General features: G+C 40.2%; 1 protein-coding gene across 4 annotated transcripts in view; it reads right to left on the reverse strand.

The window, feature by feature from the left end:
• The window catches only part of sh3bp2 (SH3-domain binding protein 2), a 29892-nt gene extending 16003 nt beyond the window's left edge, over nt 1-13889 (reverse strand). For 2 of the 4 annotated variants that reach the window (XM_040158376.1, XM_040158375.1), the window contains exon 1: nt 4367-4730. In XM_040158376.1, the coding sequence (XP_040014310.1) occupies nt 4367-4467 (101 nt within the window). In that variant the 5' untranslated portion in view covers nt 4468-4730. Of the gene's footprint in view, nt 1-4366; nt 4731-13856 lie in introns of those variants that run through there. The other 2 variants (XM_040158379.1, XM_040158378.1) reach the window with 2 other exon arrangements.
• Between the last annotated feature and the right edge of the window lie 623 nt (nt 13890-14512).

Raw genomic sequence — 14512 nt, forward strand, 5'->3', positions numbered from 1 at the left:
GCATGAAAGCATGAGCCCAATCCCCAGTAAACAGACCCATCTCGATTACAACGGAGCAAACTTCATGCGCCGATGAAGACCGTGTCGTTTGGCTGAAAGCTCTCAAAAAGCTTTTATGTGGCCAGTGTAGGAAATCCCAACTGTCATAGGCTATTTCACACCCCTGTTGTATTAGATTCTTCTGCACTGTTTTATTGGGAATAATTGTTTTTCTAATGCATAGGCTAATTATGTAATTATTTACAGACCAAAATGAATTTCAGATTTACATGTTCACATATCACCACCTGTGATGGTATTCCCACGGTTTCAGCAGCTGCCAGGTGTCGAAAATTTGAGCGGCTAACCAAAGCCCTTGTTGTGCAGCGAGCAAAAATGTGCGTTCCAGGTTCAGATGCGATTATTAAGCCTCTCTGCCTCCCCAAGACCCATGTGAATACACGCAACCCCGGGCAGATGCAAAGGTCATTGGTAAACCGCCGTCCCAGCTGCAGCAGATGCTCAGAAACGTCCCACTTGCCGAGGAAACAGATACTGTCGTACAGCGCTGCATTTCACTCTCCGGCATGCATCCTGTCCCCCACCCCGATGACCGACCACAATGGTTCCTCCACTGGTTCAGCTTCACATTTTCATTGCCACTTTAAAATCTAGATGTGAGCATGTGAACAGAAACTGGGGGTTTCTAGAAGGTGAAAGTATAGAAGTGTTTATCTGAACTCAGGGGGAGGGGATCTGGACTGAAGAGACGAGAAGCATTTTGAATTCATATTCCACAAACACACTGATTTATGATATGTTACTATACACAGTATTTTGTGTCAGGCCATAAATGAACAGTTTTTTAATCTCATGTTGTGGTAGCTGAGGCCCAATTTGAGTATGTGATGGATATCATTTTTATGATGTTATCTTACTGCTTTGATATGTTCTTTGCCCCCTTATGCTAGACTGAGTGCTCCTGAGCTGTGACGAAGCAACACAAGATTCTAACTTTCCCGCACAATTTTGACAGCCTGTTTGATATTTCTCTTCATGTTATTGTAGGTGAGCCCTCTTTAACGTTTATATAAGATGGAGTTTTTTCTTTTTGATATGGTATGCTATCTTTGATTACTGTGATTGTTAAGAGCTTTGATTATTGAGTTTGACTGTTCTCACTTTGCCTTTTTCTAAATAATAACCTATCTTCATATTATTTTGTTGTTCTGGCCGATTTGTGCAGTTTTCTTAGCAATGTAATGTCCTTGAATTTTTCGATTGTAACATCCCTACTTGGCTCTTTCTGGGATATATGAAAACATACCACGTTTCTGTACAATTTTTCAGAGCTCAGTGACCATTATAAGCATAACCAAAATTCAGATTTGAAAATGCATAAAAAAGTTTTGCTCCACTGGTCAGCCATCTCTAAGCTCTAGAAGCAATGATGATATTTTGCTATCTCTCATCCATGCTTTCATCGCATCCAGACTAGACTACGGTGATCACACTTTTTATGGTACATCATTTTTTAAAACCCTTAATAAATTCTAGTACATTAAGAACCCTGCTGCTGGCCTGCTCACTCACCCCCTCACTTGGATTTGGTGTGGGAATACTTTTAGTTTGTATGGATGTCTGGTGCTGCTGGTATCCTCTGACTGGTGGAATCTTCCTGTGTGAGAGGTACACATATGGAGTATGGTGCTGGTGCTACTTGACTAAATGTACCCAACCCGATGAAGGTCCAAGAACTATTAATAAAGTCAGTACAAGCAACCAACAGTGTTTAGGACTTTGGTTCTTTCTCAGTACACAAAAATAAAAAAACAGAACAGAAAAAGACAGTCAACTTTTAGTTTACACACACACACACCTGCAGCAGTGGGCTCATAGACAACTCAAATAATAAAACCAGGTCCTCTTTCTCTATGGCTCTCTGTGGCTTTTCCTATGCATCACTTCCTTTGTCCAAATATGGCCGTGCCACTCCACAGGAACTGTACTGCAGTCACACTTCAGAACGAATACAGGAAGGATTCCTCTCAGACTAATGCACACACACTTTACAAGTCTCGCACTGTGACTTTTCGAAGATCAAAAATCATAGTGTAGCTATCTCGTGTAGCCGAAGTAGAAACCACAGAGATGACAAAAACACACAGATAGTGAGTAACAGAGAGAGATAAGGAGGATGAGAGATTTTGCTCTGGCTACATGCCCCCCCCCCCTTGACACAAGGCTGAAAATGAGAACACGCTTCCTGTAAATGTATCCTTTTCTCTTCTCTGTGTCTGACACAAACCCTGCTGAGGAATTACTGTGGCAACAACTGACAGCTCACGTGATTGGAGCACTATCTTATCTCCACTGGAAAATAAAATGTGGAGAGAAGCCACCAATCAGATGTGATTGTTTCTGACGCCGGCTTTGTTCAGAGTCCAGTGTTGAGCCGAAAATGACCAATATGTACAACAGATGTATGTTACAGCGTCGTTTGGTCCTGTAGCATTCTCTATGCAAACTTGAATTTAAAATAAAAAATCTTCAAAGGTATTTTAATGGTACCGTAGATGTCTACACTGTGATTTCCTCTGCAGTAGATACAGTATTTTCTCTTTGTTATACTGTTGCAGTGGTGGAAAATAACAAAGTACATCTACTCAAATACTGTACTTAAGTCTGATTGTTTCTACTCCAAGACTGTCCTCCTGTAGAAAACAACCCCGTAGGTGGTCCGTGCAAACAGTTTATCAGGACCCATAGTTAGGTTTTATTGTTAGGCCACCTCTAGCAGTAATAGTAATTATGATGAAGGATGTCAGGTGTTGTAGCATAAAGGCCGCTTTAGGAGGAAGGTGGGGTGGATGGGTGGGGACGACAAAACGCAGGACCTCCACCCAGGAGACAGCCCTTCATTTCTGCGTGTTTATTATCGCAGCCATGATGATGACGGTCTGGTACGCTCCCACAGGCCATGTCTGAGGGTAGGGACAGGCGGCCTATGTGGCCGTTTAAGTTGGAGGATTTGTTGTCTACTCCACTACATTTCTGATGGAAGTATTGTAGTTTTTCCTTGATTAAAAGCGCAGTTCGCATCAAGAGGGCTAGTGTTTAGGAAACATCGCAGATTCAGCCATACATGTTTGAGCCTCGGTCAGATCCAGACTCAGATGAGGATTCTGTTGTGCACCAAAGTTTTGCCACGTCCTAAAATAGGACACGACCCACTGCACAACCTACTTGTTTGTGTATGTGTGTGTAAGAATGCTTTTTGCAATGTTTTACATCATATTCATCCATTGTAATCAGGCCCCATTCAGTATATTGTAGCAACATAGTACACAGCTTTAATTCCGTTGAATCTTCCCCTTTTTTGTGTTTGTGTGGCCTTGCTTCAGTCTGCTTTTTGCTCTGCTACAGTAGATACTGTATCAATGGTATTTTTTTAATCCTGCACATTTGCCACCAAAGTGTTTCTCTATTCTTCTATTTACATTTTTTTGGGCAGAAAGGTTGTTTCAGATAAGCTCGACTTTGCTTGGACTTGCCGGACTTTCACTGCAGCTTTTGAACGAAATGTCATACTGTCATAAACCGCTCAGAGATGGAATGAGTGTTGGAAGTACAGTATGTGTTGCTGCTCCTGCAGTGAAGGGGTTGCTCATCAGCCTGCTTGAAATGGACAACGCACATTTCTATTTTGAGCAAAGTTTCACATCTGGCGAAAGCTGTCACATTGCTGCTATTTAAAATGTGGCATGAGAAAATGTGCACGTGTACTTCGGACTTCCTGACTTCCCAACAGGCTTAACTTATTCTCAATACTATAGATTGAAAGGTGCTATGATGAAAACGGGGGGCAAATTAACAAACAGCATCAGCAAAAATTCAAATGTCGATGAAAATGTAACATGAAAAATGATAGAAAAAATTAACTTCAATTATGAGCTTCTCCAACTAAAGTTTGCAGCTCTAACATGCCAATCAATATGCACAGACAAAGTTGACATGAAATCCCTCAGTTGCATCACTCACCTCTTGTAACGGGGAAGAAACTTTACAAAATCAAACAATTACCGATACAGATGACGTAAACCTCCTACTGAGTGGTTTTGCAAAGGACACCTTAAACCAAAGATAAGAACACAAACACCAAGTTTCGAGTATCTGAAAACCACCCTATGCGTTATCCCTTTACTCCGATAAACAGGTCTCCGAACTGGTCACCCAACCAAGGAATGTAGGTAAAACCTCCAGGCAACTTGTCTGGGCATACATCCATAAAATAAGAACATAAAGAAACAAGACGAAAACCAAAAGATGAAATAAACAACACAAGATAAGCCAGACTCAGCAGAATGAAAACGGAGTTCAAACTTACATGACCTCCCTCTGCTCCCGAATACACATCTTGACGGTCGGTTTGGAGCTCCGCGCAAATGACTTCTTCCTCAAAGATGGACCGGACATGTCGGTGGACATGATGGCAGCGGCAAAGCACAATAAACCAGCATACTTTTAAGCCGTGCGGAGCGACGGAGGACGGATGTACGGTCGTACGGACCAAGGATAGAATGGATTGAGTCACAGATTTGAGACCAGAGGGGCGGTAAGTTTTGGAGACAGAATCGGAATACAATTGAGTGAAAGAAAAGATGGAAGAACAAGAAGGATTAATGGAGAATAGAAATATAATTTAAAGAAGCACATAAAGCCATGAGCCTTGTCGATTAGAAAGTCTTTTGGTGGTGTGCACCACTGATACTCCGCTAGTCATTTCCTGAAAGGGCCTCCTCCTCCTGCCCCAGCTTCTCATTGGCCGACCAGCTGCGGCTTGTTCCTTCCTGCTTCCTCAGAGCTAGTATGCGATTGGCTGCCGGATGCAACCCACACCATTACACACACATGCCTCACACACTTCCACGGACAGGACCTGAGAAAGAGGCTGGGGGACTTCCATCACTCAAGGCTGGAACAATAAAGAGGTCAAGGTCACACACACATACACACATACTCGTGTCTCCAAATATGACCTGAAACATAGCTGTTTCTGTGTGAGGTTGTGGATGAACTTTCACGTTGCTTTCTAGTCCGTAAAATCTTAAGTGTGTAACTGTGCTGCAAGTGACCCCGGCTGTCTCTACAACCTCCTTGTGTCCTGTTGTCTACTCCTTATATATCTCACATCCATATTCTAGTCCAAATACACATCTTCCTATACAGTTTATACACATCCTGTAGAGATGTGAATTTTTATTTCCCCACTGTAAATTTCCGTTTGAAAGATTTCTTTTAATAGTTGCCTCAATGTTCCTCAATCAACCCTATCAACAGACAATAAAAAGTTGATACTGGATGATTCTGCAACACCCTGGATCACGTTCAATTCCGATGAATTTTTTTTTTACGGCCAATAACAATGTTTTTCTGCTCACTATCTGTGCATGGCAACTACGGTTTGGTTAAGGTTAGGGAAACGTTGTCGTTATGGCCAGTAAAGGGATGTGATCTCCTGAGTCAAAGTCAGATTCACTACACGTCCATCCACCAGCCTGAAATACATACACCCTTACTTTCCGACTCACTACATACATGGCACACTGCTTCTTACACTGGTACCGAGTGGTGCCATTGGATGTAAATCTTGAGTTGACCGGGCTGCCTTAACATTCAAACACGGGAGGCTCCTGAATATGGTAACAGTACTGTAGATTGTATCCATAAGGTTTAAGTATTTCAATGTAAGTTCTGAGAAATGATGTTTTTTTTTTTCTGTCGGTTTGGCATGGCTCTAAATACTACAATACCATGACCCTAAGCTGATGTTGCTATGGAGAAGAAGCCTGTCAGGCGAGAATTAGAACGGTAGTAAATTCGAAATGGTTCTTTGATGCTAACAATAACATTCGTCCAAAAAATAACCTAGAATCCCAAACCGAATTGATTAATGTATTATCGGGTTTCAGATAAAGTCTAATTTCTGGCTTCAGCTCACAATTAGCATTGTACTTTTAAGATCAGTGGATTGGATGTGAAATGCCTCTTGGGAGTTGTAGTCAACTTCTCTCTTTAGGTTTTCATATCCACTGACCTGGCTGTGACTTTTTACCAAAAAACCGTTTCCTCCAACAGATGTTTTCGGACACAGTTGTTCGGCTGATTCATGTGCAGTTTCATGTCTGCTGAAGCCCTGAAGTGCTCCAACTTTCAGTCACCCAACATTGTTCATTTAGAAAATGAATGGGGGTTTTACTTTAAGAACACTGAACGCCTGAACTCATGCCACTTCCCACTCTATAAATCTTATCTACAAACCATACATCTTAAATATCCCCTCTTAAAGGGGTACTCCACCAGTTTAACATTGCACTACTGTAACATGCCCGTAACACTCGGACTTCACACAGATCCCTCTGGAGACACAAAAGCTTTTATAAGAGATTTTTCACATATGCTGCAGTGCTCCCCAATACCTGTAAACAGACTTTGATGTGAAAAATAGGCACACTTTAAATCTTGTATACTACTTATGGTTTGTATATACAGAATATTACATACTTGTACTACTGGACAGTTACTGTAGCACTATCATTGTGCAGTGTCCATTCCATACATTTTGGCTGAGCTGTCTGTAGGCTTGATTATTTTCACAGGAGAACATAATAAGAACAAATCAGGCAAAAAAAAAAAAAAGAACTGAATCAATTAAATCTGCTATAAATAAAGCAAACAATGAAAAATGTATTTATTTGTGTATTTTTATATTTATTTTATGCTGTTGTTTTTATTCAACAGGATTCAATTTGTTATAATTATGTGCACCTGACATTGCTTGCCCATTTAAAACACCTATTAGTGACAACAGACCTATCTCACTGAAGACATCTTGTAATGAGACAGCAGAAGAAACACAGGCGTAAAGAATAAAATGAATAATGGCTGAATTCCATTTAGCTGTTTGAGTTTCAGGGTCCTGGTATTGTCCACGCTGGCTCCCTTCACATTGCCATGTTTTACTGGGACACTTGAATGTAACCTAACCATTGTTAATGTTATAAGTGTCACCTGTGCTTGTCCTACTGTGGCAGATCGGAAAGTCTGCTGTGACTTTTGGCTGCGGAAGCCGTCAACGGAAACATTTGTGCTTTTTATTCTTGTACTTTGTATAAAAACAAAGATACAGCAAATGTGAACTTCAAAAGTTCATTTTTATGAGTGGGGGAGAGTAACGTACAGTGATGTAATTACATTTACTCAATTACTGCACTTTAGTACAATTTTGAGGTACTTGTACTTTACTTAAGTATTTCCAATTTATGCTACCATATACTTCTACAACATTTCAGAGGGAGATATTGCACTTTCTACTCCACTGCATTTATCTGAGCGATGTAGTTCCTACTTGCTCAGATTTTACCTAACAACATATGACACTACAGTAAAATTATTCTTATGTAAATTCTGCATCAGTAGCAATCTACTAATGTCATATAAAATAATACATCAGTCACAAGGACATACATTTTATAAACACCATACAAAGCCTAGAAATTTGACCCTAGATATCTATATCTACCTTCTATATAACCTGATATATCTTACATAAACCCTGTACATCTTATCTCCATCCTACACTCTGTACACATCTTGTACACACTCTATATTGTGTCATGTTATACACCCTGTACGCCTCAGTGTGTCGTGTGTACCTCCTAAGAAAACGTTCTGCATACAATCTATGTAAATCTGCACATACGTCACATAGCCTCTCAACGTCACCCGACGTTGAGAGGCTGGCAGACCAGCAGTTCTGCACCCGATCCCTAACAGACTGCCAGTGTGAAGACAAATACTTTCTCGAGAATCTCCCAACAGCATGTCCAGTTTGTTTCTTTCCATTCAATAACTTGAACAATGCATTTGTAAAGCTTTTAATTTTGTCAGCAATTTTTTTTTTTATCTAGTCCTAGTTCTGTTTCAAATTACCTTGTTTAAGTTGGCTAAAAGTCTGGGCATTTTAGTCTATTCTTAGTCAGGGAAAACCTTGACTATTTTTGACTAGTTTAGTCAGTGAAAACGGTGACATTTTAATCTTTTTTGGTCATCAGATTATATTGAACATTTCAGTCAATCTAATATGGGCAAACTTATTTCAGATTAATTACATTTTATCTTATTTTTATCTGATGAAAAATAGGTTGATTGACTAATAATGCAGAAAGAGTCTGGTCCAGTGGTCTGGTGGTATCAATTTCACGGAGAATGCGTCTCTTCAGGTTTGTAGTATTCTTGCCAGCTACTTTATGGCCACATTGCTTCCCTTCCGATAAGCATTGCATTTGTTTTATTTTTCTCAGCCTTGTAACAAAAATGGGCCTAAATATTACCCAGTTTATTTCTCCCAGGCCTTTTGTTGTCTTTTGTTGACTGCTGGCCGCTGTTACATTGAGTCATCGACCCAGTCTGAAACCACCAGCCCTTTGTTTGTCAGCAAGCATCACATCAAAAATCATTCAAAGCAATACTCTTTTGCTTTGACCAATAACAGCTTACCATTTTTCATGACCTACATGATGTACTTGGGTAATCAAGAAGGAGTTATGGGTGTCAAGGACTAACTTTGCTGTTCCACCTGACAGCACAATCAACGGACATCGTTCAACCTGTCAAATGGTTACAGGTTCACTGAAATGAAATAATACATTGTTTCTCTTAGCATCGTCATGTTTACAGTTGTGCGTGGAAGTGCACAACTACATCATAGAACACGTCTTACAAGTTGTAAAACTAGGGCAAAAAAAAAGGCAAACAATTCGGACACCTTTGTCCTTTTCTCGGGATATCATAAGGTGTCCCATATGCAGCGATGGTTGTGTTTCACTGTGATACACAATACAGGTAATACTGATATCACATAGTGTGATCCTTGAATAACTCTGCTAATGTACATCATTTAAGAATACTCAGGTTTTAATACACTCACACACACTTGTTCTATCTGACATTTTGCCAGCTTTTATACCCCTGTCTTGAAAAAACAATATTTTGTTTTAACTGTGTTTCCTATAGTTGGAATGACCAAAATAAAATAAGATTGAACTTTACTTCCTTAAGTCTAAGAGCCAACAGCCGCTGGGGGGCTACAGTATGTTTAAAACAGGATGCTTAAGTATTAATGCTGCTCCCCATGTTGTACTCACTCTTGAGTGAGCCAGCACCATTCGCTGAATGAAGCCCATGAGATGCAGTTGAAAGCTCTGAAAGCTAGTAAGTGGAGTTGAGTTGAGTTTATATTACATGATGACACATACTGTTTCAAAAGGTCAAAAACGAACTTACATGCTAAAATTCTTTTAAACTGTATTAAGAACACCACTGGAGTGTATGACTTTATCAACTCCTTTATATTACCACAGGAGAGTTTAATGAGTTCAGTCCACTTAACATTCAAACATAGAAGAAAGGCCTACGTGCCACTAAACATTTCACATCCATTCATAAAGGAGACAACGTGAGAGTCATCCGCACAAAAACACAGTTCACTGTGCTCTAACTACTTCACATGGCTCGACATAAACCAGAAGTCTTGTGTTCAAATGGAACAAAGTTTAGAACCTTCTTACCACAAAGTAGACTATAAAAAAGCAATGAAATGATGGAAAACAGATCTATATGCTACTGTAACCCCACATTGGTACTACCACTGGCATGGTTTAGCACGGCTTAAAACAGATGCGTAAAGTGAGTCCATATATTCCTAACTAAAAGCCTGCATGCTTTTAACATTAACATTACAGTAACTGATGCAACAAACAAGCTGTTTTGAGTATCACTTCAGAAGGCTGGGAGATATGGTTAAAATCATGGTAGAACATTAACAAGGATATTTTTGGATTGTTCATATAAATCACACTGTTGCAAACGTGCAAAATCTCACATATAATAACAGCACAATTTTTTTTAATTGCCATTCCAAAACCAAGAACACAAGAATGTAAGCAATAGATTTAAATTACGTCGGCTCCAGTTAATACCTACAGAACTAACCTGGCAGTACTTTGAAAGGATAACAATCAGCATTTACAGTATTAGTTAACTATGGTATAAGTTCAGGTAAATGTTAGCAGACCTGTCCTACTCTGTAAAAGTTCATCCGAGATGACTTTGCCACACTTATCAGTTTGTCTTTAAATCCTTCTCTCATGCAAAAGTGAAACACTGTTTGAAAATGTGAACAATAAAGCATGGATCTAATCTTTGTGTTGCTTGTCCTAGAAACTTTTTATGTTTTCCTACAGTTAACATCCAAATGGTTTTATGTTAGAAAGAAAATAACAGTCTGATGCCACATTTTTTTTAAATACTGGGGCTAACTAGCCTGCAATACAAGAACATAGTTCTCCTTTATTTCTATGTCTCCTCATGAATGAACTGGTGAGGATGCTGACTTTTTATCAAGGACCTGTAAACTTTAGCCCCAGTTTTCCTTACATCGCTGCTGAGTTAACATGATGTAGCCATCAAATGTATATTTAACACTTTTTTTCAGGGTTCTCATTTCTCACGAGTTAGCTGGAAGCATTAAAAAGTCACTGTCAAAGTTCCCAACCAATTGAAGGAACTAACATTAATTAGTGAGCTAGCTACACCTGATAAAATCTGCAAGCCACAGTTTGTATTTCAGTTGGAAAATTTCATTACCACTGAAAGTGAGAAGCTACTCTTGTCTACTTCTGCCTGAAATTAAGAACCCACCGTTTCAGAAATTTCTACAATTACATCACTATAAACTGCATATTGCAGTGGTAGAATTTGACAGGTATAGCCCTTGAGGTGGACAGTCCACATTACAGTAGCTGGCATTACACAAGACAAAAATCTTCATATCTTTAAAACAAAAACTTCGATAATGTATTCAAACAGCAGAAATTTGTAGAACGATTTTAAAATCATACCGTAATGATATGAAGCTGCTGAAAGTCGGTGACGTTAAAGTCTCCATGAATTCATTCATTAAAACTCATTAAAATTCATCCATCTTGCCATTGGAAGCTGAGATGCTGCACTAAGCATACTTTCTCATTTTCTGTTTCCAGCGTTTCTCTGTTAATGGTAAAGGCATCATTTTTTGCAGCTCTATCTCAACCCAGTAAATCTTGCTATTTCCTTCCTTACAGAGGCTAATGACCTGATGTACATTTAAACTCACACGGGTTCTGCTCCCGTAGCTCTCTCCTTCTTTCAGCGACTATCTCGCTAATCCCACAGTTGTTTACACGCTATTCAGACTCTGATCTAGTTTAGGATTTTGTGTGGTGGTGTTTAATGTAATGTGGCGCGCTCTTATGTTGAAAGGGCGCTGTGGGTTGTGACACAGGAATTCGTTTGAGTGGAATCACTGTATGTTATGCCCCCCACTGTCCTGCTCTCTCTTGCTCAGTGTATCCTATGTTTAGCTATTTCTCTGCATCCTTTAGCGATAATAGTACATGTAATAAATGTGGTTTATTTGCAGTGATAGAAGCGAGGCTTCGCACCATGGAAACTAAATCGTTAGCTACGGTTATTAGCCAGCCCCCAGGAGCCGGTGCGAACCGACCCAGTGTACCTCCAACCCCCCCCCGGTTCACCACCTACCGGTTCATGTTTTGTACAAGTTCCCCCCACTCAGTGACTCACCCGCTGAGAAACCAACTCTGGTTATTGGCAGCTCTAAGGAGTTTTGTAGATAACTGGCGGACTTTCTGGGGAAACCTGGTCTGATTAGGAGAGACGGCATACATCCCACATTCAATGGCGTAGCTCTCATATCTTGAAATCTGACTGAGTTTATTAGTAAACCAAAACCATGACAACCCAGAGTTGAGAGGAGGAGGTAGAGTTGCAGTCTTACACGCTTCTCTGTGCTTCCAGTGCAGCAGTCACCCACCCAAACTCCCATAGAGACTGTGTCTGCCCCCCGACCAACTAAATTAATTAACTCAAAAACAAACAGAAGTAGTTGTACACTGAAAAATCACTCTCATCTAAGGCTGTATTAGTAAATGATCAAATGTCAGATCATCATATTGATATATTTAGTCTCACTGAAACCTGGCTGTGTCACGATGAATACTTTAGCCTCAATGAATCCACTCCCCCCAGTCATATTAATACTCACATTCCTCGAGGCATCGGCTGAGGAGGTGGAGTTGCAGCCATTTTTGACTCAAGCCTAATAATCAACCCAAAACCTAAACCCAATTATAACTCATTCGAAAGCCTAGTTCTTAGTCTTACACACACAACGAAGAAAACATTGAAGCCTATTCTGTGTGTTCCTTTAGGCAATATTATTAGGAAACACTCCATAATCTTCCACTGTTATGTAGATGATATCTCCTACTCGTCAATGAAGCCTGATGAAACCAATCAGTTAGCTAAATTTCAAGCATGCCTTAAGAAGATAAAGACCTGGATGACCAGCAAGTTTCTACTATTAAACTCATACAAAACTGAAGTTATTGTACTTGACCCCAACACCTCAGAAAACATATTATCTAATGATATGGTTATTCTAGATGGCATTGCCCTGGCCTCCAGCACCACTGTTAGGAATCTTGGAGTTATCTTTGATCAGGACATGTCCTTTAATTAACAAATGTCAAGGACTTCCTTTTTTTCCCTACATAACCCTGTAAAAATCAGGCACATCCTGTCTTAAAAACCCACGGAACAACTAGTCCATGTTTTTGTTACTTCTAGGCTGGATTATTGTAATTCCTTATTATCAGGCTGTCCCAACAAATCTTTAAATACTCTCCAGATGATCCAGAATGCTGCAGTGCTAGTACTGACAGGACCAAGGATAAGAGATCATATTTCTCTTGTGTTAGCTTCTCTGCACTGGCTCCCTGTAAAATCCAGAATAGAATTTAAAATCCTCCTCCTCACCTACAAAGCCCTTAATGGTCAGGCACCATGGTCTCTTAAAGAGCTCGTAGTACCCTATTACCCCAGTAGAACACTGTGCTCCCTTAGTGCAGGCTTACTTGTGGTTCCTAGACTCTCCAAAAGTAGAATGGGAGGCAGAGCCTTCAGTTATCAGGGTCCTCTACTGTGGAACCATCTTACGGTTCGGATGCTGGAGGCAGACACCCTCTCTACGTTTAAGAGTAGGCTTAAAATCTTTAGGCTTAAAAGCTTTATAGTTAGGGCTGGCTAAGGCTTGCCCCCCCCGCAGGTATTTTTTTTTGCCCTTGTGCTAGAAAGTCTGGATCTGTGACTGTGGGCCACCCACTGCCCCCTTGATCCTGCTCAGTATGCACTGCTATTATTATCATTATTATTGTTACTATACATCACTTTGTGTAACTTGCACTGTGCTATGTTCTCTTTTCTACTGATCCCCCCCCCCCCCAAACCCAACTGCTTTAACCAGATGGCTGCCCACCCAGAGCCCGGTTCCGTTTGAGGTTTCTTCCCCTTAAAAGGGAGTTTTTCCTTATCGCCAAGTGCTTGCTCATGGGGGAACTTTGGGTCTCTGTAAATATAACTATAGAGAGTACGGTCTAGACCTGCACTACATGAAAAGTGCCCTGAGATAACCTCTGTTACGATTTGGTGCTATATGAAAAATATAAAATTGAATTGACTTAAAACCAACAGAAAGCAATATACTGTATGAACTGTGACAGCATACAAACCAGAAAAAGTTTTCTGAATGTCTCATATCTGTAGAGAGTGGCACTTTCTGTGCATAGCACTGTGTCTTTCTAATTAAAAAAACCTAGCAGCCTTGCTGCCATCTTTTAACATGTTCTTTGAAAGGCCAAACAGTCCATAAAATGCACATCTTGAAAAAGCTGTTGTTAAATTTGAATTAAACTTACCCATGGAGTGCTGCGTCAGCTGTGTAGCTCCTCTGTCTGTGTCTGTGTCATCGGGGTTTGAGCCCTGCAACGCTCCGCTTCAGCCCACTTCACTTCCTGGCGTGGCGTCTCAGAGCTACTGTATGAAGTGTCATGACACCCTCCCTTCAGCCACAAGAGAAACTGGCTGCAGTGCTCATACACAGACAGGCAGACATACAAACCAGTAAGCCAACATACAAACAAGAAACATGGTTTTCTACTTACCAGCATAAACCAATCCTCAATAGTATTTACTCTTTCAAGGTGTTATATGAATCCTTAATCCCTTAATTAATCCCTATATTAAAGTTTAAGTTCCTGGAATCCAAACCAGAAACTATAAAATTGCGAAAGCTTTGACTATATATACATGTATGAGGTTTCACTGGCTGTATGACTGCAGCGAGAAGTTCATGAATAACTTCCTCCTAATGTTTGGTCAGCAAATATGTCATAGAAAAACATCCACACACTAGTAAACTGAAGCCTACCACTATACAACCAAACTAGCCCTGAGTGTAGTGAATAGAAAGAGCATCAATGCAAATAAAATAGATGAAATCAAATTTGTGAAATTGAATGAAAAATGTGAAATTATGCGAGTGTTGGAGGGAATGAGAATATTGTCGTAGATG

Source organism: Xiphias gladius, chromosome 20 (assembly GCF_016859285.1).
Source record: "Xiphias gladius isolate SHS-SW01 ecotype Sanya breed wild chromosome 20, ASM1685928v1, whole genome shotgun sequence".
NCBI lineage: Eukaryota > Metazoa > Chordata > Actinopteri > Istiophoriformes > Xiphiidae > Xiphias > Xiphias gladius.